The sequence below is a fragment of the Ahaetulla prasina genome, chromosome 2 (assembly GCF_028640845.1).
Source record: "Ahaetulla prasina isolate Xishuangbanna chromosome 2, ASM2864084v1, whole genome shotgun sequence".
Classification (NCBI taxonomy): domain Eukaryota; kingdom Metazoa; phylum Chordata; class Lepidosauria; order Squamata; family Colubridae; genus Ahaetulla; species Ahaetulla prasina.
This window is the reverse complement of record NC_080540.1, coordinates 289,445,468-289,473,364: the sequence shown is the minus strand read 5'-3', so window position 1 is coordinate 289,473,364 and position 27,897 is coordinate 289,445,468. Positions and strand designations below refer to the sequence as shown.

At 43.7% G+C, this 27,897-nt stretch overlaps 1 protein-coding gene across 1 annotated transcript in view; it reads right to left on the bottom strand.

Annotated features, from left to right (window-relative positions):
* MYO5B (myosin VB) overlaps positions 1 to 27,897 on the bottom strand; it is a 322,900-nt gene that overhangs the window by 281,072 nt on the left and 13,931 nt on the right. Inside the window, exon 2 of the mRNA XM_058170954.1 lies at positions 1,303 to 1,413. Coding sequence (XP_058026937.1) covers positions 1,303 to 1,413 — 111 coding nt within the window. The remainder of the gene's footprint in view (positions 1 to 1,302; positions 1,414 to 27,897) is intronic.

Here is a 27,897-nt window from a genome sequence, read left to right as displayed (position 1 = left end):
AATACTTAATTCATGCTTGCATCCTCTTCAAACTGTTAAAAAGAATCACATTTTAAAATAATTGCCTTAAAGGATGTGACTTGAAAACACAATGGCCACTCATAATAATGCTCAAATGAAACAGACAAAATGTTAAAAAGTTATGATATTTATGTAGTTCCTTACCAAGCACATCTAAATGATGTTAAAGTAACCAAAATATCTACCTCCCAAGGTATGTCACAACTTTGGAGCATCCCTAATGTTTGGAAATGGAAAGTTGAAAAATTTGACACGCCCTAACCTTGCTCATTGAGTATAATGATAAAATCATATTAATAGGGATTCAATTGAGTGTAATCGGGCAACAATTCTCAGAAACACTGAATCTCTTTTTCTGTATGGTGCAATAAGGTTTCTTTAAATGAACAATTAGCTTAGCCCTTGGATGAAACACGGCATATCCAGAATCACAAGCACTGAATTTTACAGTCGAAGAAAACAAATTGTAAGAAAAGAAAACCTGCAAAAAAATAATTACACTGTGAAAACGGGCAATGAAAAATACCTGCTTTAACTCTTCACTTCCCTATGTACACTCCCCCCCCCCAAAAGAGGGTGCAAATGTTGGTGCATCTTATACACCGAATACAGCCATTTTTGGCCTCTCAAAACCCCGCCCCGTGCATCCCGTTTTTGCCAAAAACAGGCCCATTTTTAGCAAAAATGGGATGCGTAGAGGGTTTGGGAGGCCTGCAGAGTGCTCCTGGGGTTGGGGAGGGCAAAAACATGATGCGTGGGGGGGTTGGGAGGCCAAAAAGGGACGGTTCCCGTTTTTGCCCTCCCCAGCCCCCAGGAACACTCTGCAGGCCTCCCAAACCCTCTGCGCATCCCACTTTTGCGAAAAACAGGCTCGTTTTTGGCCTCCCAAACCCCCCACATATCACATTTTCCCCTCCCTAGCCCCCCAGGAGCCCCCCAGAGGGTTTGGGAGACCTGCAGAGTGCTCCTGGGGGCCGGGGATGGCAAAAACTATTTTTTTTCTTGTTTTCCTCTTCGAAATCGTGATGTGTCTTATACTCCGATGCGTCTTATAGTCCAAAAAATACGGTATAGGTTCAACGTTATTCATTTTTAAAACCTGTTTACATCTCTTCTAGGAATCTCTGCCAACGGGGAGAATTACAGTATTAAAATTTCAGTGCTGTTTAACCATCAAATTACTTTCCCAGCCTTCCTTTAAATAACAATTCATAAGATAGGCCTACGATAGAGAACTTTACAAAGGAGAAAAAACAAACAAAACACAAGCCAAATACCTACCGTTTCATCTTCAAGTTTCAGGCGGAGAGTTTTATCCCCCTCTTTGTAATCTCTGATGATTTCAGCTGATTTCCAGACTTCTTCTGGGTCAGGAATCCAAACTCTTGTATACTACAAAGGGAAAAACGATAAGGAAGAAAGCAGGATGATAAGTTGAGCACCAGGAAATGAACACAGGTCAACAAAGGAAATACAGGTAAGTCCTCAACTTACAACCACAATTGAGCTCAAAATTTATGTTTCTCAACAAGACATTTGGTAAGTGAATTTTGCCCGTTTATTACCTTTCTTTTGTTAAGTGAATCATTGTAGTTGTTAACTTAGTAACATGGTTTTTACGTGAATCTGGCTCCCCCATTGTCTTTGCTTGTCAAGAAGGCTGCAAAAGGTGATCACATGACACCAGGACATTGCAACCGTCATAAATATGAGACAGCTGTCAAGCGTCTGAATTTTGATCACATGATCATTGGGATGCCACAATGGTCATACGTGTGAAAAGTCATTTTCAGTGCCACTGTAACTTCAGTGACACTGTAACGGTCACTTCAGTGTAACGGTCACTAAATGAATTGTTATAAATTGAGGACTACCTGTAACTGTCAGCTCCTGAACTCTAACTTTAATGGTACCCCAGCGTAGCGCCTATGGGGAAAAGGACCCCCCCCATAAAATAATTTAATATTGTCATTCAAAGTATATATTGTTCTCAATATAGACATTTTTAGGATTTCCAGGCTACTGGTAAACTAATTCAATGCTAGGTTAGCTCACGTCCCTACTCTATATGGCTGTTGTGTCTTGCCCACTCTCACCGCAGCCGGAGTCTTCTTATCTGCTTCCGAACGCTGAGGAATGTCCTAGTATGCCTCCCGGCCCCAGCCCTGGCTCCATGCCCAGACAGGCTGAGGAGGAAGGGGCACCTCCCGGCCCCAGCCCTGGCTCCATGCCCAGGCAAACGGAGCAACTAGACCCCTCCCCCTCCCCCACAGCATGTGAGCCTGAGGGAGGTCAATTACCAACAGCTGCCGACTGGAGTGACCCTCGCTTCAGAAGAATTGATAGGCGGCGGCGTCAGAAGGAAGGGAGGGGCAGGCCTGGATAATTGTTGAGTCATGGAGCCACACCCCATGGCCTATATAAAGGATCTGCTTTCTGGCATTCTCTGAGTCAGGCAAAGTCGAACATATCTTGCTGAAGTCACTTTCTGGTTTCCTGCCTGCCTTGAGGACTTTGCTAGGACTTTGGCAGAGCTGCAGAGGCACGCCTGATTCGGATTTCCCTGACCCGGCCGTCAGTGGAGGAGTGGGACATGACAATGGCAGGAGTTAGTTGGAGCAATAGGAATTCTGTAACATTAATCAAACTATCCAAAATCTATTGCAAGGAAGCTATTTCAATAAAGCCGTTGTTAGATAATATAATAATGATGTCTAAAGTGTATGGATCGTGGACATTGCTGTACCAGCAGACAGCAAAATAAAAGAGAAAGAAATGGAGACGATAACAAAGTCCAAAGTCCTGCAAACAGAAATACAACAACTGTGGCAAAAGAAAGTAAAGGTTGTATCAATTGTCATAGGAGCCTTGGGTGCAATCCCAAAACATCTGGAGCACCACTTGAACATCATCGGCAATGACACATTCACCCATCAATTGCAAAAGGCAGTTTTACTTGGAACAGCTTACATCCTGCGACAATATCTTTAATACCATCAAACAAACACATCTACCTATCTCAGGTACTTGGGAAGGGCTCGGTAAGGTGGACAAAAATGTCAAAGCCAGTCTAAACATCTGGCTGACTGTATAACCAACAACAATAACCTTGCCCATCATATGGAATGTTCTCCCCCACATTAGGTCAGACTGAATCCATCCATCTAACCATTCTGGAAGCCCTTCAAGATCTGTTTGTGCCATGAGGCCTCAAGGCCTCAGGGAACCAAAGATGTTCTTAGATGAAAAACAGAATAGCAGAATAACAGAATTGGAAGGGACCTTGGAGGTCTTCTAATCCAACCCCCGGCTCAAGCAGGAGACCCTATAACATTTCAGACAAGTGGCTGTCCAGTCTCTTCTTAAAAGCCTCCAATAGTGGAGGCAACCACAACTTGTTAAAGGCAAGCTGTTCCACTGGTTGATTGTTCTCACTGTCAGGAATTTTCTCCTATGTTCTAGGTCAGGGGTCTCCAACCTTGGTCCCTTTAAGATGTGTGGACTTCAACTCCCAGAGTTCCTCAGCCAGTTTTGCTCTGGGAGTTGAAGTTCACACTTCTTAAAGGGACCAAGGTTGGAGACCCCTGTTCTAAGTTGCTTCTCTCCTTGATTAGTTTCCACCCATTGCTTCTTGTCCTGCCCTCAGGTGCTTTGGAGAATGTTGACTCCCTCTTCTTTGTGGCAGCCCTTCAAATACTAAAACACTGCTATGATGTCACTCCCTAGTCTCTTGATGGCGAACCTGTGGAAAGCGGAGCCGTATCTGTGGGCACGCGAGCACTACCCTAACTCAGCTCCAGTGCGCATGAATGCACCGGCCAACTGATTTTCAGGCCTTCCGGGCCCACCAGAAGTCAGGAAACAAGGTACTTTCCAGCTTCCAGAGGGCCTTTGGGGGGGGAAGGTCATTTTTGCCCTCCCCAGGCTCCAAGAAAGCCTCTGGAGCCTGGGGAGGGTGAAAAGCAGGCTTACCAGGCCCACCGTGCCATTGCATGTCAAAAGCGGGGGAAGTGCGGGGGGTGGGGGTGTCACGTGCACATGCGTGGGGGAATAGGGTGCAGGGGGCATTAAATTATGGGTGTGGGCACACACGCGACGCCCCACGTGACCCCCACTTTTGGCACGCAACGGCAAAAAGGACAGCCATCACTGCCCTAGTCCTTCTTTTCATTAAACTAGACATACTCAATTCCTGCAACCGTTCATCGTATGTTTTAGCCTCCAGTCCCCCTAATCATCTTGGTTGCTCTTCTTTGCCCTCTTTCCAGAGTCTCAACCTCTTTTTTATATTGTGGTGGCCAAAACTGGATGCCATATTCCAAATGCGGTTTTACCAAGGCATTATAAGGCGGTAATGTTTTCATTGTAGTTAATTGTTTCTTCTCTTCGGATGGTTTCTATATTTTTAGTGTTTTGTGTGTTAATTTACTTATTGCTTTTACAGATTGTTGCACACTGCCCAGAGTCACTTTTTGTCAGGTGGACAGCCATATAAATGTGAGGAATAAAGAAAATAAATACCGTAAATGTTCCTGAAAATAAGGAGAGGAAAGAATCGGGGAAGAGAACTAAGCTGCTGTGACAACCTGAATCAATACTTCCAAGCTCTTGAGATGCTGTTAATGCTCTTATTTCTAATTATACAAGGAAAAATTGCCATGAAAGAATCTTGACATTTATAGCTCACAACGGGCTCATTTAATTCCCACACATAGCCGTTTACCTTCTGTGGTTCTGGACCTAGAATGCAACCCTGCTGGCTATCACATACCAAAAGACTAGGAACAATGAACTTTTAAAATAAATCAACAATGAAGTTACTAATTTTTACCAGGAGAGACTGAAAATCTAAATCTGACACTAAGTAGGCAAGTCATTCATTTATTATTAATGTGAACAATTTGCTTTTGGCTTAAAGTGACTTAGAAATTCATTATTGTGGATTTGTACTACAGGTAGTCCTTGACATATGACCATAATGGAGCATGCCTATTATAGTCCTATGTCATGACAGACATGAAACAGGTTGGTTCTGTGACCAACTGGATTTTTGGTTTTTCTGTGGCGGTCATTACGTGAAAGCCATAGTCGTTAAGCAAACCAATGGTTCGCTATGAGCATGGTTTTCCAAAAATCAGAAGTACAAGTTACATGACTTTGGAGAAGGCCGTACTGTTGGATCTTTGAATCCGAGTCATAAGTCCCCTTTTTTCGCATCAGTCGTAACTTCAAACAGTCTCTAGGACTATCTACGGCAGAGGTCACCAACCTTTCAGACCTCAGGGACCACTAATAAAACCCGTGGACCACTAATAAGATCTGCCTAATGACCGGCTGGGTGGGCGTGGCTAGGTGCTCATGTGACTGGATGGGTGTGGCCAAGTCAATATCATTCACATGGAGGGGTGCCTCGCCAGCCTCTACTTGCCCCTCCCCTCCTAGCCACTCCTCGCCTGCCCGCCCGGGCTCCTTAGGGCCCCAACAGGAAGCAATTGTCAGAGCTAAGCAGCCACCATGAGAAAGAGTTGGCAAAACAGTTGGCTCAGTTCAAATTGGATCTGACTGAGAAGGAGGCTCAGCAGAAGCACCTCACTGAGGACTAGGAGCATAGGCTTTCCAAGCAGAGGGAAGACCTGCGGGAGTGCAAGGCCAGGTATGGTGCCTTTTGGCTCAGCGGGGCTGAGATGGTCAGCCAGTTCCAGGCCATGATGCAGTCCCACTGGAACAAGGCCCTCCGGCTCTTTGCCACCAGCGGCGCTTCCCTCCAGCCTTCACCAAAGCCCCACTCCAGGAGGCCGAAGCAGACCCCAAGTCGGAATTTCTGCTCCCCTCCGACCCACACAAGGGGAAGACTCTCTGCAGCAACTCAACCATTCATTACACATATCTGGCCCAGGGGTCGTAGTTTGAGGAACCCTGATTTAGTGCAATATTAAAAAATGCAAATAATTTTTCTGAGGACTACCAAAATTTTCTTGTGGACCACCAGTGGTCCATGGACCACCAGTTGGTGACCACTGTGATAGACTGTAGTTAGTGAGATCTTGAAAATGCAGGTAACCCTCGACTTAGTTCGTTTAACAACGGTTCAAAATTATGGCAGCCTCAGCCTCAACCCACGTTACAACGTACAACTTTCCCCTCTGGGAAGCAGAACTGAAGAATTTGCAAGCTCTGAGTTTCTACATGTGCTTAATCATAGGGTGACCATCTGGAAATTGCTATGACTTTTGGATGGGAGGCCAAGCAGTAGCATTTCAGGATTGTTGGGTTTTTTTAAGTCTTATTAGACAAATCTCCCTTCTTTCCTACAAAAGCAAACTTTGCTATTCCCTTTTTCCCAGCATTAAATGGAAAAATAGAGTGTAAATTATAGCTACAGTTACTTTCTTCACAGGTGATTTTCAGACTGTTTATATACCTTAATCTACAGGTAGTCCCTTAGCGACTGTACAAATAGTCCTCAACTTACAACCATTCATTTAGTGACTGTTAGAAGTTATAGCAGCACTGAACAAAGTGACTTACAACTGATTTTCACATGACCGTTGTATCATTCCCCCATAGTCACATGATCAAAATTCAGAGGCTTGGCAACTGGCATGTATTTATGACAGTTGCACTGTCCTGGGGTCATATGACTGTCATTTCTAACCATTCCAGACGGCTTCTGAGAAGCAAAGTCAATAGGGAAAGCCAGATTCACTTAATGGCCACATGGTTCATGTCAGTTTTGGAAGGCAATTTTCTTTTTGCTTCTTAACTGCCACATATTTTAGCTGGGGAAGTTGGGAGGGGGTTGTTGTTGGAGCGGTAGAAAGTTAGTCATAACAACATTCCGTATTCAAGGACTTTTGCCTGCGTCTGATGTAGATTGCCTGAAGATTGTATCCAATTGAGTGTGAAGAGTTGATTGGACAATTTGATGAATTTGTAGGTGTGGGCAGGGTTGTGAACTGTCAACTGGGTGTGGAAAACCTGGAAGCTTTCAGTTTCGGGTTTTCCCAGCTGTGCCAACATGACATCTCTAATAAATTGGAACTTTGAGGAACCTCAAGCCTCAGAGCTTTATTTCGTTGGGGGTGTTCCTTGGAACCCTGAAAGTTCACTTGACTGTGGCAAAAAGTTCATAATCCAGGGCAAAACTCACTTAACAACTGTCTTGCTTAAAATGGAAATTCGGGGCTCCATTGTGGTTGTAAGTCAAGGACTACAGTTCTGACTGACATCTCCCCTAAAGGTAGTTATGACCCAGTTCCAAAGTTCTGACAATCACCATATCCCCCAGACCAGTGGTGAAATGCTGCCTGTTTAACAACCAGTTTAGTGAGCGCACGCGTGTGTGCTAAGGCGCTTGCGTGCAGCGCTGAAAATGGAGCAGTTAGAAGCTCAGCTGCTTAGCTTCCAGGTCAGCAACGGTAAGTAGAAAAGCGAGGAGGGGGGGGAAGAAATCAGATGTGCTGCGGGATTGAGATGAGCTACAAAGCAGGAAATAAAAGACAGGATAGGGCGGGGCCAGGTGGGCGGGGCCAACTGAATATACATTCTACCGGTTTGCCTGAACCGGTCTGAACCAGCTGAATTCCATCTCTGTCCCTCATAGAAATATGACCGCATATTAGGATTGCAGTAACTGGCCGACATTTATTGCCATTTGCAGTATCCCGAGGTCACCTAACTGTGTTTTTATGGCATATCATTAACTGAAAAACAGCATTTACTTCTGGTTTTAGCAAAAAATGCCCCATTGTTACAAAACAATGGGTTCGCTTTACCACAGCCGTGGTCTCACTCGATCGATCGCCCTGTTTGCTTAACACTCTCTACAAAAAGTTTGTAAAAACTGCTCCAGTCATGTGATGACCTACTTTACAACTTATGACCGTAATGGGCAGGTTCTATTATGGCTATAAATCAAGGACTACTTATGTAGAAACAGCCATTAGCAACAGCATCACTAAAACTAACGGAGAAGAAAAGTATAGTAGTTTGCATTTTAATTTATGTGTACAAAACTTTCCCAGCACGCAAATCCTCCAAACATTCCCATTAAATATTGTAAGTATTTCTAATTCCACCAAAGGGAAATATTACTGCACAATTGTACAGACCAGAGAGATGAGCTGTATTTAATTCATGCTGTTTTACCACTAAACAGCCTAATTCTTACTTCCCAAATTATTATGTGAGCTGGGAGAAAGGTATCCTTTGGGTTTTATATGCCTCTGAACTCTCCTTCCCAGTTCCACCATTCAAAAGTGTGTACAAAAATGAGATTAGCAACAATCACATCGATAGGGAATATTGCTTCACATAACTGTGCATTTCAGGGCAAATGTATAAAAAGGTGCATAATTTTTCACACGCAAGGCTTCCTTCCAAATTCCCAATGCGGTATCAAATAAAATAAGACATGAAACATTTTTTTTCCTTCCATCCAAGCTAAGCACCTTGCATTTATATCTATAACTATTTTTAAAGCCACCGGATTAAAACTGTCTGCTTAATGAAAAATCAGGGAACCTTACCGTTCTTTTGCTAAGATTTTACAATATTTTAGGAAGAAAGATGAGAAGAGGTTGCATGAGCTAAGATTGGCAGGATTTCTTATTATTCTAGCTTTAAAGAAGAACCTCCGACACCATGCACACCAACAGCAAAAGCCACCAGAACTGTGATGGCGAATCTACGGGACGCGTGCTACTTGTGGCACGCAGAGCCCTCTCTGCTGACACGCGAGCTGTCGCCCAGCTCAGCTCCACCCCACATGTGCATGTGCCTCCTGCTGGCCAGCGGATTTTCAAGCCGTGTATGCCAAGGAGCAGGGTACATGCAGGCGGCGCATGCGCATGCCCGGGGAGGTGGGGGGTTCACACGCACATGTTGGGGGGGGTGCCGCGCCCTTCCACACTCCATTTTGGGCCTAGCAGGCCTTCCTGCGGCCTCCTGAGACCAAAAATGGGCTGCGGAGGGGTGCTATACCCCATCGCGGCCCATTTTTGGTCCCAGGAGGCTGCAGGGAGGCCTGCCAGGCCCAAAACAGGGCACGAGGGGTGGAGGGAGTATAGGGGAGTCACGCGCACATGTGTGGGGTAGCAGGGCACGGGGGGGGGTTGCCCATTTATTGCATTATGGGTGCAGGCATGCACACGCGCTATGGCATGCGATTGCGCGCGCTTTCGGCACACAACAACAAAAAAGTTAGCCATCACTGCACTAGAATATAAACGGAGAGTAAACTCCACTCCCTAGTAGCACTGATGATGTTCACTAATTTGATAATGAAACGTCTGCATAAACACAACTAAGCTCAGAGACTACCAAGGACTCCCCTTATTCTAGCTTTAGTGCTAAGTATTCTTTTCCAAATGTTCCAATATTCAAGTGCTTTTCAAATGCTTGGGAAATCATCTAAGTATCTGAAGAGAAATAAAGTTATAGAATCAGTTCTTTTTTGGGTGGAAAGATGGTTGCAAAAAACAGTATGTAACCTCTTCTATTTTATACAGGTAGTCCTCGACTTGTGACCACAACTGAGCCACAAAAATGTCCATTGTTGAGACATTTGCTAGGTGAGTTTTGCCCCATTTTACGACTTTTCTTGCCATGGTTGTTAAGTGAATCATTGCAATTGTTAAGTGTAACTGGCTTCCCCATTGACTTTGCTTTTCAGAAGGTGAGCACATGACCCCGGGACACGGCAACCGTCATAAACAGGGGTCTCAAACCTTGGTCCCTTTAAGACTTGTGGATTTCAACTCCCAGAGTCCCTCAGCGAGCAAAGCTGGCTGAGGAACTCTGGGAGATGAAGTCCACAAGTCTTAAAGGGACCAAGGTTCTCGACCCCGGTCATAAATATGAGTTAGTTGCCAAGCATCTGAATTTGGATCACCTGACCGTGGGGATGTTGCAATGGACAGAAGTGTGAAAAACAGTCATAAGTGTGAAAAACATAAGTCATAAGCAAATGCTCAGTCTTACATATAGGAAAAAAGAACCCAAACACTAAGTACATACTAGATGGACATTACCTTACAGACGACCCCCATCCCGTTAAAGACCTTGGAGTTTTCATGTCAAATGATCTAAGTGCCAAAGCCCACTGCAACTACATTGCAAAAAAAGCTCTAAGAGTTGTAAACCTAATCTTGCGTAGCTTCTTTTCGAAAAACACCACACTACTAACCAGAGCATTTAAAACATTTGCTAGATCAATTCTAAAATACAGCTCGCCTGTTTGGAACCCTCACCACATCTCTGACATCAATACAATTGAACGTGTCCAGAAATATTTTACAAGAAGAGTTCTCCATCTCTCTGAAAACAACAAAATACCTTATCCCACCAGACTTGAAATCCTAGGCTTAGAAAACTTGGAACTCCGTCGCCTTCGACAAGACCTAAGTTTTACTCACAGAATCATCTATTGTAATGTCCTTCCTGTCAAAGACTACTTCAGCTTTAATTGCAATAATACTAGAGCAACTAATAGATTTAAACTTAATGTCAACCGCTTTAATCTAGATTGCAGAAAATATGACTTCTGTAACAGAATCATCAGTGCTTGGAATACTTTACCTGACTCTGTGGTCTCTTCCCATAATCCTAAAAGCTTTAACCAAAAACTTTCTACTATTGACCTCACCCCATTCCTAAGGGGACCATAAGGGGCGTGCATAAGCGCACAAACGTGCCTACCGTTCCTGTCCTATTGTTTTTCTTTTCTTCTTCCTATATATATATATATGCTTATACCTCCTAATATTTACTCATATAAGTGTTTATATACTATATAATCTTTTTGTATGATACCTACATATATTGTTGTGACAAATAAATAAATAAAAAGTTACTTTTTTCAATGGTCACTAAATAAACTGTTATAATAGTTGAGGACTATTTCCATTGGCTTTTACCTTTAAAGAGCTTAGCACTCTGCACACTCCCAGAATTTTCAGGTTCATCTATATCTGTCTCCTATATTAACGAAGAGTTCACACCATCTCAGTACAGGCAGTCCTCAGCTTGTGACCATTCATTTAATGACTGCTCAAAGTTATGATGGCGCTGAAAAAAAAAAAGACCTGACCACTTCTTGACTTATGACCGTGACAGCATCCTTGCATGGCGGAGAGGCAATCTGAGCATTTGACAAAACAGCGTCTTTTTACAATAGTTGCAGAATCCCAGGGTCATGTAATAATTTTCTTAGCCGCCTTCCCACAAGTTTAGTCAATGTGGAATGCTGGGTTTGCTTAACGAACACTGATTCACTTCACAACATTTTTTTTTTCTTTTTGGCAGCGAGGGATGCCTTAAATTCAGAGTTATAAATACAACACCGATTTACTTAACAAAATATGCAGCCTACCCCAATCCTGATGCTGAGTAGCATGTCACGTAAGACACACAAGAAGCATACAAAAATAAATTCATCTTATCCTTCTTAAGTTCTATCAGGGTTGGGGACCTATGGCCCTTTTATGGACTTCAAGAGGCTCAGGAATTCTGGGAATTGAAGTCCACAAGTTATAAAAAGACCTGAGTTCTATCTTGTTAACTCAGGGGTCTCCAACCTTGGCCACTTTACGACTTGTGGACTTCAACTCCTAGAATTGGGAGTTCTGTCCAGAATTGGACTTCAACTCCAAGGTTGGAGACCCCTGTTCTAACGGACCTCCCCTTCAGGCTGGGCTGAAGACATAATAGAACGAACCATGTTTTAACCAGTTTACTAAAAAAAAAGGAAGGAATATGCAGACCGCCTCATTCCTGCAGGGAACAGGCCTATTACAGAGAAAATCTGTTTTTCTATCCACCCTCTTACATTGTATGTGTCTGAAAAGTCTTTCCCTTAATGACCAGATGGGCAGAATCATTCCTGACAAGCTAATCCCATTAAAAAGGGTTTTGTTCAGATGCCAGAAGTGTCAAAATCCTGCCCTGTTCATCCTCTTAAAAAAAAAGAGAAAAAAAAAGAACAGACTTCTACTCTCCGTGAATCCCAACACCAATTTGTACTGTACTTACAAAATGAGTGTAAATACTTTACAAAGTATATTGGAGCACTTTAAGAATCAGCCTTTCTCAAAGGTGAATTAGTAGATTTGCTGAAGTACACCCACGTTACTAAAAAGCTTGCACTAACGTCTGGGTAACCACCTTGTGAAAGCTCACACACACACACACACAAAAACAAAACACTTCACTTTGAGCCTTTAAGCTGTACCTATAGTAACGGTTTTAAATTAAGGCAGTTGATGCTTCCTACTTTCTAAGTGCAATTCTCGAGAGCAACGAGGAAGAGAGAGCAATGTCTAGTCACAGGTTTCTGACACTAAATCCATCTTCGAAGTGGATTTAAATTCCTCTTCGAGAGCTAACATTAAAGGTCAGGGAGTGTTCTAGTGGACTCCAAACATTTCAGCATCTTCCTATAGCTTGGTATTTCAGTTCTCACACTGGTTAAGTGTTAATTCTCAAACAATTCTATAGTAGAGCAGCTACTAGCAGGAATAAATTAAGCAATTTGTTATAGGAATCTGTGGAGTCAAAACCACTCACTTCCAAGGAGGCTTACCACTGTACCTCTGTTTGATTCAGTGTCCTGACTCGAGTTCTTTCCATTAGCCTCCCCAAAGATGGGCTGTTTTTTTTTAATTGGGTCTGAATTTCAAATTAAAGAATGCCATAGAATTTCCCCCTTTTTTAGAAGAGTTCGTCAGATCTTTCTCTGTACTAATTATTGCAAACATACTAGATAAAGGTAAAGGTTCCCCTCGCACATATGTGCTTGTTGTTCCCGACTCTAGGGGGCGGTGCTTATCTCTATTTCAAAGCCGAAGAGCCAGCGCTGTCTGAAGACGTCTCCGTTGTCATATGGCCGGCATGTCTAAACACCAAAGGCGCATGGAATGCTGTTACCTTCCCACCAAAGGTGGTCCCTATTTTTCTACTTGCATTTTTTACATGCTTTCGAACTGCTAGGTTGGCAGAAGCTGGGACAAGTAATGGGAGTTCACCCCGTTACGTGGCACTACGGATTCGAACTGCTGAACTGTCGACCTTTCGATCAACAAGTCTTAGTCACTGAGCCATACTAAGCTGTAGTATATCAGCATGTCCCAGTCTTTCATACTCTAAAAGTCCTTAGTTTTTCCCAAACTGCTCTCCAGCCCTTTTAATTCCTCAGGTGCACTTCACAAACCTGAGATAGGACAATGGTTGTTTTCCATATTAACGGCAAAACTCTGCAGCATATAACACAGTTTGTCTGAAAACACCTTGAAACAATACAATGGTTGGTTACTAGAATAGGGGTCTCCAACCTTGACAACTTTAAGCCTGGCGGACTTCAACTTCCAGAAAGCCCCAGCCAACAAAATTGGCTGGCTGGAGCTTTCTGGAAGTTGAAGTCCACCAGGCTTAAAGTTGCCAAGGTTGGAGACCCCTGTACTAAAAGTCAGCATGGGTTTGTCAATAACAAAACTTAGTTCATTTGGGATTGGTTAGCTTGTTTAATAGATTGTGGGAATGTTGTGAATATAATACCTTGCTATGAATGAAGCATTTGCAAAACAATTCCATGCCATTCTGCTCAGCATGAACTGGGTGGCCTATTAGAGCTGTACCTGGCTTGAAAACCATGATCAAAGAAAACCCAATAACAATTTCTTGTCAAACTAGAGTAAGATATCAAGTGGAGTGACTCATGGTACATATTCCAAAATTTCTGCTTTAATATAGAAAAACAAGTTCTAATTACACTTAAACTTCCAACATCCCTCACCATTGAGCAGGCTAGCTGGGGCTATGAGGAATTGCAATTCAGTATAGGAAGACAATTGTAGTCAGTTTAACAAAAGACTTTTGAGTTGAGTTTTGAGTTGCTGATGCCTTTTCATTGTTCCTACAATACCATTTACATGTACCTCAAGCATATCTCAGTTCCAGTTGAAACTCCAACACCATCCTTGCCGGGGCGGGCTTCAAAAATTTTAGCAAGGTTTTTTCTGCCTGGTTGCTGGGTAGGCATGGTCATGGTGGGTGTGGCCTGATGCAGGGGTCTCCAACCTTGGCAACTTTAAGCCTGGGGGACTTCAACTCCCAGAACCCCCCAGCCAGCAAAGCTGGCTGGGGAGTTCTGGGAGTTGAAGTCCTCCAAGCTTAAAGTTGTCAAGGTTGGAGACCCCCGGCCTAGTGGGCCTCCTGCACCACAGTGGGGGAGGGGGGCGTTTTGCTCTCCCCAGGCTCTGGAGGCCCTGTGGAGGCCAGAAATGGGCCCGTTTCCAGCCTTCCCAAATGTCCGGAAGCCCATTTTTCATCCTCCCTGAGCTTCCACGCACACCCTGCACTTACCTGCATCCAAAACGGGCCACATGGGGACTTTCGGGAGGGGTGGGGTGGGTGGGGCCAGCCAGGAGAGGGATTTGGGGGTTCTCTGAACTACACAGAATCTTAGCTAGAGGTTCTTCCGAACCCCTGTGAACCCCCAGCAGCCCACCCCTGCATCCTTGGATATTTCAGAACCTGAAGCAGATTTAAATATCAGGAGTGAAGCTTGAATTCATTGTGTTTTCTTTCGTATTATTAATCTCTTTTCTCTTTCCAACATTTTTTAATGCAGTGTACTGTACCTTCTTGCACGTGTGATCCATTCAGGGAATAGGAAAATTATTTTTCTTGCCATTTTTGCTCCAAACTGAAAACTATTTTTTTAATATTTGATTATTTTTTTCCAACGAGTTTTGTCATAATCCTCATATTTATGATGGTCACCATCATTTCAGTGACATTATTAATGGTCCCTTGTAAGATCAAAATTTGAAAAGTAGAATGTAAATGAAAGTTATCCCATCACTAATATTTTTATTCAACGTTCTTAACACCCTTTAAAGACATCTCTTTTGTGCCAGAACATTTTATTATGGACCATCAGAGGAAGGCGCAAACAGATCATAAGTGTTCTCCTGGATGGACAGCTGTCCTTTGAAGATCATTTGACGGCCGTCTCCAGGAGAGCCTTTTACCAGGTTCGCCTGGTTCGCCAGTTGCGCCCCTTCCTAGACCGGGATGCCCTATGCACAGTCACTCATGCTCTCGTGACATCTCGCCTGGATTACTGCAATGCTCTCTACATGGGGCTTCCCTTGAGGAGCACCCGGAGGCTGCAGTTAGTCCAGAACGCAGATGCGCGGGTGATAGAGGTAGCCCCTCGAGGCTCCCATGTGACACCACTCCTGCGCAGACTGCACTGGCTGCCTGTGGCTTTCTGGGTGCGCTTCATGGTTTTGGTAACCATCTTCAAAGCGCTCCATGGCTTAGGGCCGGGCTACTTACGGGACCGTCTGCTGCCACCGATTGCCTCTCACCGACCCGTGCGCTCTCACAGGGAGGGACTCCTTCGGGTGCCATCCACTAGGCAGTGCCGACTGGCGACACCCAGGGGAAGGGCCTTCTCTGTGGGGGCCCCCACCCTCTGGAATGAACTTCCCCTGGGACTCCGTTAACTCCCCGACCTTCAAACCTTTCGACGCGAGCTTAAGACACATCTATTTATCTGCGCAGGACTGGGCTAGGTTTTTAATCAAACGTAGTTTTAATGGGGTTTTATTATTTTAATTGTAAATTTTAATTCGGCCTTATCTAATAAGTTTTTTAATTAGTGTTTTATTTCTGTATTTATAGTTATGTATTGGTGTTTTTAATAGGCTGTAAACCGCCCTGAGTCTCTTGGGAGATAGGGCGGTATAAAAATACGATTAAATAATAAATAAAATAAATAAAATAATAATAATAATAATCACTCAATTATCAATGAGTAATAATACTCACCTTCACAAATCGATATAATTTGGAATATGAAGCTCAACAGTTTGTAAAATGGCCAATGAGCTTTTTGCACCAAAAAAACGACTTGCCAATCAAACCTGACCTTACAAGAGATCAATTTTATCATTTTCAAGATGATTTGAGGAAACAGCTGAGCTCCACCTTAACTAACCAGCCATGGATATCTGCTAACATACTAACAGAAGTAAAACTTTTGAGAAGCAAGGATGTCGGCCAACTAGCCAGCCAGGCAACTGGAAGAGGCAGCACTTGGGAAGCGAATGGAGGTGACCATGCAGAAATGAGACTGCCAGAGTCATCAAGTCTTGGGAGTTTAAGGAGCTCTGTTGAAAGGATTGACCTACATTCTTTTTACATTTGTCTCTGTTCTGTCCCCCCTCGCCTCCGTCCGAGCGATGGCTTAATTAGCCGGCACTATCAGCTCTAGCAGAATAGCAAGTGTCTGCCAAGTGTCTCTGTTATCTCCCTCGACGCTGATGAGTCACCCAGGAACAAACAGTACTTCAGCTCTTAATTACTCAGTTGATTTGCCTGTTATGAAGAGGCATAGCAGCTCTTGCTGCCTTTATATCCTGTGGGGTGTGGCTCCATGACTCAGCACTTCCTAGGCCTGCCCCACCCCTGCTTCTGTTGTTCCCGCCTCTCCTGCCTACGAAACCTAGGGTCCAGCCAGGTCTGATTGCCATCAACTGGATCTGGAGGTGTGGCCTGGGGGGGGAAAGAGTCAGGGGACGGAGGCCTCGTTATCTCCTCCACCTGGCCTGCCTCTGGCTCCTGGAGCTGAGCCAGGGAAGCCGGTGCTCCCGAGGTAAGTCCTGACGGCCCTCTCCCCTCACTTTCCAAGTCACTTTCTGGCAGGAGGCCCGGCTCGGGGGGCACAGACACAACAGTCTCTCTGATTAAAAGAAGGAAGGGGAGGATCACTTTTGCTACTGTAATCTAATGATACCTGCAAATGTTTGGAATGGGAATGGTTTCAGGTCTGCCAGGATTCACCTAGATGTACAACCATGATGATCACAAGGATCATCTACCTTGAAGAGGCCCTTTGCTTTGTGCCCTATCTAGTGAAGGAAAGTAGTATGACTGCTTCATAGTTTAGACCAACTTTAAGACTTGTGGACTTCAACTCCCAGAATTCCCTAGCCAGCCATGAAGTTCACAATGTTGTGATCCAGGCCCAAGTAGGTAGTAATAAACTTAGTCCCTGGAAAAACAAACTTTATTCGAACAGCTGGGAATTACTTCATTCCCAGCGTTGTTCAACTCAAAGTAAAACAAATCCCTCCCAACACAAATTCCTCAGTTATCTCCCCAACCTTGGTCCAATTAGGCAAACTGCCAAAGGCCCTTCCTGGCAAACATCTAGAAGCCACAAAAACAAAGACGTAGACGAAGCAGAAGATGCAGCTATAACGCTGTTTTCCGGCAAAGCTTAAATGCCGGTGCTGGTCTGTTTTAAGCCTTATGGGAGGGGCCAATCATCTCTTGGCCCTACTCTGGAGTTGTCCTCTCTGCTTGAGCTGTTCTTGCCTTCTGGCAGCTCTTCTAATGCGTGCATTATAATATACAAAAAAATACAAAAATACAAATACATGGACATTACCTTACAGATGACCCCCACTCTGTTAAAGACCTTGGAGTTTTTATATCAAATGATCTAAGTGCCAAAGCCCACTGCAACTACATCGCAAAAAAGGCTCTAAGAGTTGTAAACCTAATCTTGCGTAGCTTCTTCTCCAGAAACACTACACTACTAACCAGAGCATATAAAACATTTGCTAGACCAATTCTTGAATACAGCTCGTCTGTCTGGAACCCGTACCACATTTCAGACATCAATACAATTGAACGTGTCCAGAAATATTTTACAAGAAGAGTTCTCCACTCCTCTGAATACAACAAAATACCTTATGCCACCAGATTTGGAATCTTGGGTTTAGAAAACTTAGAACTCCACCGCCTTCAACATGACCTGAGTTTAACACACAGAATCATCCATTACAATGTCCTTCCTGTTGAAGACTACTTCAGCTTCAATTGCAACAATACACGAGCACACAATAGATTTAAACTTAATGTTAACCGCTCCAATCTTGATTGCAGAAAATATGACTTCAGTAACAGAGTTGTTAATACTTGGAACACACTACCTGACTCTGTGGACTCTTTTCAAAATCCCCAAAGCTTTAACCAAAAACTGTCTACTATTGAGCTCACTCCATTCCTAAGAGGTCTGTAAGGGGCGTGCATAAGAGCACAAACGTGCCTACCGTTCCTGTCCTATTGTTTCCTTTCATTATATCCAATTATTATAGTTATTACATACTCATACTTATATCTATGCTTATATACTGTATAGTTATTTCATGCTTAGGCTTATATATACTGTTGTGACAAATAAATAAATAAATAAAAATACATAAATAAATAAATTAGAAAGAGGCTCCTCCTGTTCCTCTGCCTCACTACTATCAGTCTCTGGAGGCTCTGGAGTCCGCACCTCACTTCCCGATGGCCCTGGCCTCATCTCCTCCTCCTCCTCCTCCTCCTCCTCCTCCTCCTCCTCCTCCTCCTCCTCCTCCTCCTCCTCCTCCTCCTCATCATCATCATCATTATTATTATTATTATTATTATTATTATTATTATTATTATTATTATTTGCATTTATATCCCGCCCTTCTCCGAAGACTCAGGGCGGCTTACACTATGTCAAGCAATAGTCTTCATCCATTTGTATATTATATACAAAGTCAACTTATTGCCCCCAACAATCTGGGTCCTCATTTTACCTACCTTATAAAGGATGGAAGGCTGAGTCAACCTGAGTCAATCGCTGTCCGACTCCGTTGCCAGCTCCGTAGGCTGCTGACAGACTACAACACACGAATTTTACAGTTGCTAAGGTTAGACACCCCTGGTTTAGACATTAGGCATTCCCTTTGGGATTATTATTTATGGTACTGATTTTACTCATTTATCACAACTCAGCAACCGCAAGCAGGCCAGCTAAACCCACGCGTGCAAGCCTTGACTCTAGACTATATAGAGGTCAATTACAATATTTAGTCCACTGGAAGGGATATCCATTATCTGAATCTACTTGGGTCAAAAGTTGGAAAGTAAATGCGGACAATTTGATTAAACAATTTCACGACACTTTCCCTGACAAACCTAAAAAACCTCTTGGAGAGGGGAGGGGGGGGTAGAAGGGAAGTGTGGACCACTGACACTCTTCTTTATCGACTCTTTGTTTTCTTTCCTAGGATATAGCTTCTTTTCGAAGGGGGGACGCCTGTCAGGCCTGGAAACCATATTAGACTTTAGGTTTCCAGACGCTGCCACATTTTTCCCCTGAGGGGAAGAAGGGGGGCTGAGGGGTATGGTAACATTCTTCAGACGGTCAAGGTCGGATGGGGTTCACATCTGCAGGAAGAGTGGCAAGAAGATATTCGAATGAACTGGAAGAATCTGGAAATTCAGTTTTGGGATTTCACTCATCGTGTGCCGGTTTCCTCATGCTAGTAAAGGACTCTAAGGACAATGGCTTCTGAGTTTTCTTTATGCAGAAGAGGTTTTTCTGGAACCTTGACACTGTTCTTGTTTTCCAAACCACGCACTTGAGGAAATATTTAAATCCATGGGTGATTTAAATAGGTATACATTCATTTAGTAGGTATGTGTCTATACATATTTATATAACTAATATGTATAGATACATACCTAGATGCATCTAAACATATCAGCTATATTACAATTATATGACATCAATCTATCTATGCGGTTGCTAAGAGTTGACACCAACTAAATGGCTTGTAGTCCTACATACACTAAATACACCAGGCAAGTAGTCCTCAACTTATAATCAATTATTCAAAGTTATGACAGTGTGGAAAAAGTGACTTACGACTGGTCCTTACACTTATGACAGTCACGTCTCTGCAGCCACATGATTAAAATTCAGGCCCTTGCCAACTAACCTGGATTGCTGCAGGATCCCAGGGTTACCTGCTCACCATCTGCAACCTTCCCAGCCAGCTTGCAACAAGCTAAGTCAATGGGGCAAGCTGGATTTGCTTAGTGACCACATGCTTAATTTAATGACTATGATTCACTTAACAACCATAGCAAAAAGGGTCATAGAATCAGGTGCAACTCATTTAACAACCATATTGCTTTGCAACAGAAGCCCCACTATTGGGGCTGTAAGTTTAGTTTAGTTTAGTTTAGTTTATTTAGATTTTTATACCGCCCTTCTCCCGAAGGACTCAGGGCGGTGTACAGCCAGAGTAAAACAATAATATACAAAATTAAAATAACAATTAAAATACATATTCAAAGATGGCCGAAAATTAAAACCGTCAAATTGACCTATACTAAAATACCCCAATCTAAAATTAATAAAAAAACAGAAATTTGAAAATTTAAAAATCAAGCCAGTCCCGCTTAGATGAACAAGTATGTTTTCAATTCACGGCGAAAGGTCCAAAGGTCAGGTAATTGGCGTAAACCGGGGGGGAAGTTCGTTCCAGAGGGTGGGTGCTCCAACAGAGAAGGCCCTTCCCCTGGGGGCCGCCAGCCGACATTGTTTGGCGGACGGCACCCTGAGAAGACCCTCTCTGTGTGAGCGTACGGGTCGGTGGGAGGCATACGGTAACAGCAGGCGGTCCCGTAAGTACCCGGGCCCTAAGCCATGGAGCGCTTTAAAGGTGGTAACCAACATCTTGAAGCGCACCCGAAAGACCACAGGTAGCCAGTGCAGACTGCGCAGGAGCGGTGTTACCCGGGAGCAACGTGTGGCTCCCTCAATCACCCGCGCAGCTGCATTCTGGACTAACTGGAGCCTCCGAGTGCACTTCTGGGGTAGCCCCATGTAGAGAGCATTGCAATAATCCAGACGAGAAGTGACGAGAGCATGAGTGACTGTGCATAAGGCATCCCGGTCAAGAAAGGGGCGTAACTGGCGCACCAGGCGAACCTGGTAAAAGGCTCTCCTGGAGACGGCCGGCAACTGATCTTCAAACGACAGCCGTCCATCCAGGAGAACGCCCAAGTTGCGCACCCTTTCTGTTGAGGACTACCTATACATATCCTAGATCTGGATATCCTTATTCATTCTGTTCGTGGACTAAGTAAGTTATGAGTTACCAAAAAAACCCAGCCCACATTTGGTTAGGTCAAAACAATTCATAAACCATGGTTTCCAATCCCTTAGAAGGCAAGTCTGTGTAGCACCTAAGCCAAACCAAATAATATTCTAACTCAATGAAGTTTGTCTCAGTTGGACCCTTCCACGTAAGTTGGGCTTACAAATTCCCAGAAGTCTTAGTTCAGCACAGTTGCTATGACAGCTGGGAAATTCTAAAGCTGAGCCTCAACGCCTATGCAAGTTCCCAAATTGAGGAAACCTGACTTACAATAGTGTGTGGATTTAGACACTGTGTATCTTACTCACTCCCTGCTTTGTTGTATTTTAAGCTCAGGTTGTAATTCCAGTTCTTAAAAGGCTTTAAGTCAACACAAAGAATGTAATACAGTATTTCGTTTCTCCTACTGTTGTGATTTTAAACAGCTCTTTCAATTATATTGTTGAGTGTCTTGTTTGGAATGCAGGAGCCATAAGGGAACAGATGCATATTTTAAAAAGCAGCGCTGCCTACATTATCTACAGACCACTCACATCCTGGACATAAATTGTTTCAACTTCTACTCGCAAAACGACATTATAGAGCATTGCACACCAGAACAACTAGACACAAGGACACTCTGCTAAACAACTAAGTCCCACAACACTGTCAAGATATTTACCAAGACTGTATTACTATTATTCTTCTTATCCTTCCTATTACCTTATTCCTACTTATGACTATAACCTTGTTGCTTGTATCTTTACGGTTTATATTATTTTATTTACCTTCCTAGTATGATTTGATTGCTTATTTAGTATCCTATGACTATCACTATGATTCTTGATAAATGTACTTTTTATGTACACTGAGAGCTTACGCACCGAAGACAAATTCCTTGTGTGCCCAATCACACTTGGCCAATAAAGTATTTATTCTATTCGAATGGTCATCAATTGGTGGTCCGCAGACCACTGGTGGTCTGTGAGAAAATTTTGGCACTCTGTGGAGAAATCTTTGTATTTTTGCCAGTCCACCCTGGTGGAGGAGCTACGGCGCAAGCGGGCCGAAGCAGCGATTGCGATGGCTGGAAGCTGTGCGAGCGAAGCACTACTTGCACTTGCGCCTCGGTATATTTGCCCAGCCAGTGGTGCAAAGCAGCCCTTGTCTCCTGCCACTTGGGACTTGGAGCGATAAATGGCAACTGGTCTGGGGAGCAGCCAGATTTTGATCTCTATATCGGATGCCAGATTGGCTTCCTGCAAGCTCTCGTCTCACGAGGAGCGCTCACTGAAGCAGTGCGGGAAACTTCAGTCGGGCTCCTTGAAAGACAAGAACTTGCAGGGGGCTGATCTGGCAAAAAGGAGGAGCCTGGCAACAGAGAGCAAAATCCGGCTGCTCCCCTGATCAAACGCCGTTTACAGCTCCGAGTCCCAAGTGGCAGGAGACGAGGGCTGCTTTGCTCCACTGACTGGACAAATATACTGAGGCGGAATGCTGATGCTGCGCAAAATGAAATAGAGAAAAAGAGACAGAATGAAAGAGAAAGAATGAGAAAGAGAATCAGAGAGTGAGAGAGAGCAAATCAGAGAGAATCAGAATGAGAGAATGAGAGACAGAGAAACAGAATAAGAGAGAATGAGAGAGAGAGAGAGAGCACCGCCTTCTTGGAAGAAGTGCGGGGGTGGGGCCGAAGGAGATTTCTTGCATTAAGTATTGACACACACCCCACCTCAATTTCGCAAGGTCAGCACAGCAGGCAGTGGTCCTTCCCAGTGTGCCATGTTTCTCTGGAGCCCTTTGCCCCCCCTCCCGCTTCTGCCCGCCTCCTCCTCCTCCTCCTCCTCCCCCTCCTGAAGTCTCTGGGCTGCTTACTCAGCTGGAGGAAAAACTCAAAGGGTACTCCGCCACCCGTCTTGCCCGCCTCCCCGGGGATGTCGCTTGGGGGGCCACTCTCTTCGCAGCTCTTGCTCAAAGCCACCTGGCTCTGAATGGGACGCACAGAGAATCAGAATCAGAGGGGGGGGGAGAGAGAAAGAGAGAATGAGAGAGAAAGAGTGGGCGGAAAGAGAAAGAGACTGGGGGGAGAGAGAAAAAGAGAATCAGAGAGAATGAGTGGGAGAGAGGGGGAGAAAGAGAGAGAAAGAGAGAGAGGGAGAGAGAGAGAGAGAAAGAGAAAGAATGAGAGAGAAAGTGGGGGAGAGAGAAAGAGAGATGAGAGAATGAGTGGGAGAGAGAGGGGAGGGAGAGAAAGAGATGAGAGAGAGAGAGAGAATGAGTGGGAGAGAGGGGGGAGAAAGAGAGAGAGAGAAAGAGAGAGGAGGGAGAGAGAAAGAATGAGAGAGAAAGTGGGGGAGAGAGAAAGAGAGATGAGAGAATGAGTGGGGGAGAGAGGGGAGGGAGAGAAAGAGATGAGAGAGAGAGAGAGAATGAGTGGGAGAGAGGGGGGAGAAAGAGAGAGAGAGAAAGAGAGAGGAGGGAGAGTGCCTGAAAAACTCCATCCCATCACTGGAAGTCCAGGTGCTTCAGCAAACGGCGTGCTGGATTCGTATTAGTGGTCCGCGGGATTTAAAATTATGAACTTGGTGGTCCCTGAGGTCCAAAAGGTTGGGGACCCCTATTCTATTCTATTCTATTCTGTTCTGTTCTATTCTATTTATTCTATTCTTCTTCCTTTAACCATCCTGTGTACATTCTAGCAGCTTTTAGGTTTCTGTATTTATCAAAGCAACATCACCATTAGGCCTTTATAACACGTAGTTACAAGATCTATAATCTAAAGCAGTTAAATCAGGTTAATCTTTTCAGTTTACATCCAAATAGTTTATGAGTCTATAAATCTCAGGATGCTTATAACTTTCAGTAATATTCACCATTTTATTACTTTCTTCTGGATAACTATTTACTGAATGGCAGAGAACGTTATTCCCGTAACCATTTAGTCTTCCTTAAAAAAGAGGTAATCTTAAATTACCACTGTAGTACTTTTCTGATTTTGCATTTCTTTGGGGGGAAACGTTTAAATATTTTTATGCCCTTCTAGGGTTGTTTAATGTAGTTATGGAAGACACTTTCTGGACTTTGGGAAGGGTGCAAATATATGACAGCTGCTTAATAATTGCCAAATAAGATCAGTGATTGTACAACTGCATTGGCAGGTGCATAAATCCCAGCTCTGCAGATATCACAAACCTGACAAAAATTCAGAAGTTGAGTAAATCAGCAACATAACCTGCCTTGCCATTTTTAAACAGCTTCTTCTGTTTAAAAGAAGCAGAAAACCTGACAATTTATTCCAAATTTATCCTAGCAGAGTTTTGGGTTTACTTAATTATTGGAAAGGGTAGAAGCCGTGCTATTGCTCTTGTTGTTTTATTTTTCCACCATTTTCCACATGTTTTGGCTTTGACTCCTTCCCAGTTGAGATAAATGGAGCATTTTGTTCTAGATATTTTCCAATAGGTTTAATAGAATTAGGCTTCAGTTCTAAACCACTACGGTTGCCTAAATCATTACCGGTAGTTCTCAACTTGCAATCATTCCTTCGGTGATCATCTGAGATTATAAAACCACTGAAAAAAAGTGACTGGGGACTAATCTTTCACATTTATATTGATATATTGACCATCAATTGTGTTGTAAATGTTGTACCTTGATGAACGTATCTTTTCTTTTATGTACACTGAGAGCATATGACCAAGACAAATTCCTTGTGTGTCCAATCACACTTGGCCAATAAAAATTCTATTCTATTCTATTCTATTTACAATCATTGCAGCAAACTGATGGTCATGGGATCAAAATCTGGACACTTGGCAACCAGCTCAGATTTACCGTGTTTCCCCAAAAACAAGACCCTGTCTCATGTTTTTTGAACCCGGTAATAAGTGCTTGGCCTTATTTTCAGGGCGCGTGGAGCAAGATGGGGCTTCTCTTGCCATCTTACCTGATTTCCAGCTCTGTTTCCCTAACCCTAACCAGAGGAAATGGCGGGGACCAGCTGCGCATGCATTTAAATATTTTCGGGGAGGGCTTATTTTCAGGAAGGGCTTATTTTTTGGGGGGGGCTTATTTTAGCACATACGCTCAAAAGCCCGATTGGGCTTATTATCAGGGGATGTGTTCTGTCCCCCTCACCTCAGTCCGAGCAATGGCTTAATTAGCCAGCCCTATCAGATCTGGCAGCAAAATAGCGAGCGTCTGCCAAGTGTCTCTGTTTTCTCCCTTGAAGCCGATGAGTCAACAAACAGTACTTCAGCTCTAGTCAAGCAGTTGATTTGCCTGCTACGAAGAGGCATAGCAGCCCTTGCTGCTTTTATATCCTGTGGGGTGTGGCTCTATGACTCAGCACTTCCTAGGCCTGCCCCACCCCTGCTTCTGTTGTTCCCGCCTCTCCTGCCTACGAAACCTAGGGTCCAGCCACGCCTGATTGCCATCAGCTGAGTCTGGAGGCATGGCCTGTGGGGGGGAAGAGTCAGGGGACGGAGGCCTCGTTATCTCCTCCACCTGACCTGCCTCTGGCTCCTGGAGCTGAGCCAGGGAAGCCGGTGCTCCCGAGATAAGTCCTGATGGCCCTTCCCTCTCACTTTCCAAGTCACTTTCTGGCAGGGGGCTCGGCTCGGGGGGCGCAGACACAACAGGATGTCTTATTTTAGGGGAAACAGGGTATGACGGTTGCAGCATCCTGGAGTCATGTGATCACCTTTTGCAACTTTCTGGTGAGCAAAGTCGATGACTTGACTTGATAAGGAAGCCAGGATTAGAAGCAAATATGTCACTAACTTAACAACCGTGGCAAGAAAGGTTATAAAATGTGGCAAAACTCACTTAATAACTGTCTCGCTTAGCAATGGAAAAATTGGGCTCAATTGTTTTTTCTTTTTAAAATAGTATTTATTGAAGTTCCCAACATTTAAAACACAGTACAAAAGTACAACACAAAAAGAAAAAAACAACATAAAACAACAACATAAAAAAAAATTCCACTAATAACAGCTTTTCTATATTGGTATCTCTATCATAACAAGCGTATTTACAAAAATTCTATATCTCTCTATCATAAATTACATCCTTATTTATATTATAATTACCTCTATTCATAGTTCAATTTCATACCCTCTATTTCGTCAACAATTTTACCTTCTACTTATTATATTTAACAAATTATCCCTTATCTTTTTCGTCTCCTCTCAAGCCAGGAATACCATCTGTTCCAAATTTGGTACTCAGTTTCTTTCCTCTCCTTCATTTCCATGGACAGTCTGTCCATTTCTGCACAATCATAGATTTTTTATTATTATTATAATTTGGTCTGGAGGAATATCTGGTTGTTTCCAGTTCTGTGCTAGGACAATTCTAGTTGCGGTTAATATGTGTATTATGATATATTGCAATTTTTTCTCCATTTTCCCTTCGAGGATGCCCAAGAGAAAAAGTTCTGTTCTCTTATCCCCTCCTGACATTTTCTTATCTTACACCAGTATTTTCTAATTTTAGGGCAGGTCCACTACATGTGGTAGAAGATTCCTTGTTTATAATCGCACCGCCAACATTCCAGGGACCTGTTCAAGAACGTCTTGGCCAATCTCACTGGTGGCAGATGCCATCGATAAAACATAACATAACATAACAACAGAGTTGGAAGGGACCTTGGAGGCCTTCTAGTCCAACCCCCTGCCCAGGCAGGAAACCCTACACCATCTCAGTCAGATGGTTATCCAACATTTTCTTAAAAATTTCCAGTGTTGGAGCATTCACAACTTCTGAAGGCAAGTTGTTCCACTTATTACCGTATATACTCGAGTATAAGCCGAGTTTTTCAGCACGTTTTTTGTGCTGAAAAACGTCCCCTCGGCTTATACTCGGGTCTATACGGCTTATACTCGAGTTTTGTTTTTTTTTAAAGCCCCTCGGCTTATACTCGAGTATATACGGCTTATACTCGAGTTTTTTTTTTTTCTTTTTTTCACATTTTACCGGACGGAAGCCCTGCCGGTGCAGTGAGAGGGCGGGGCGGGGGAGCCGCCAGCCTTCTCAGCTGAGGGAGGGAGGGTTTCCCCAACCGGTAGGTGCCTCATTTCCCACCCTCGGCTTATACTCGAGTCCCCAGTTTACCCCAGTTTTTGGGGTAAAATTGGGGACCTCGGCTTATACTCGGATCGGCTTATATTCGAGTATATACGGTAATTGTTCTAACTGTCAGGAAATTTCTCCTTAGTTCTAAGTTGCTTCTTTCTTTGATCAGTTTCCACCCATTGCTTCTTGTTCTACCCTCAGGTGCTTTGGAGAACAGCCCGACTCCTTCTTCTTTGTGGCAACCCCTGAGATATTGGAACACAGCTATCATGTCTCCCCTAGTCCTTCTTTTTGTTAAACTAGACATACCCAGTTCCTGCAACCGTTCTTCATATGTTTTAGCCTCCAGTCCCCTAATCATCTTTGTTGCTCTTCTCTGCACTCTTTCTAGAGTCTCAACATCTTTTTTACATCGTGGCGACCAAAACTGGATGCAATATTCCAAGTGTGGCCTTACCAAGGCATTATAAAGTGGTACTAACACTTCACGTGATCTTGATTCTATCCCTCTGTTTATGCAGCCCAGAACTGTGTTGGCTTTTTTAACAGCTGCTGCACACTGCTGGCTCATATCTAAATGGTTACCCACTAAGACTCCAAGATCCCTCTCACAGGTACTACTATTGAGCAAGGTACCACCTTTACATTTTGTAAAGGTTCTCCTTGTAAGCAGCTGACATCGTTAGTCTGTAGTTTCTCTCCCACAATCTATCCCATTGATCTAATTGAATATTATGCCCAAAATTTCTCGTCCAACTAATCATTGTCTGGGCTCAATTGTTATTGTAAGTCAGGAACTACCTCTATAGGACTACAATTCATG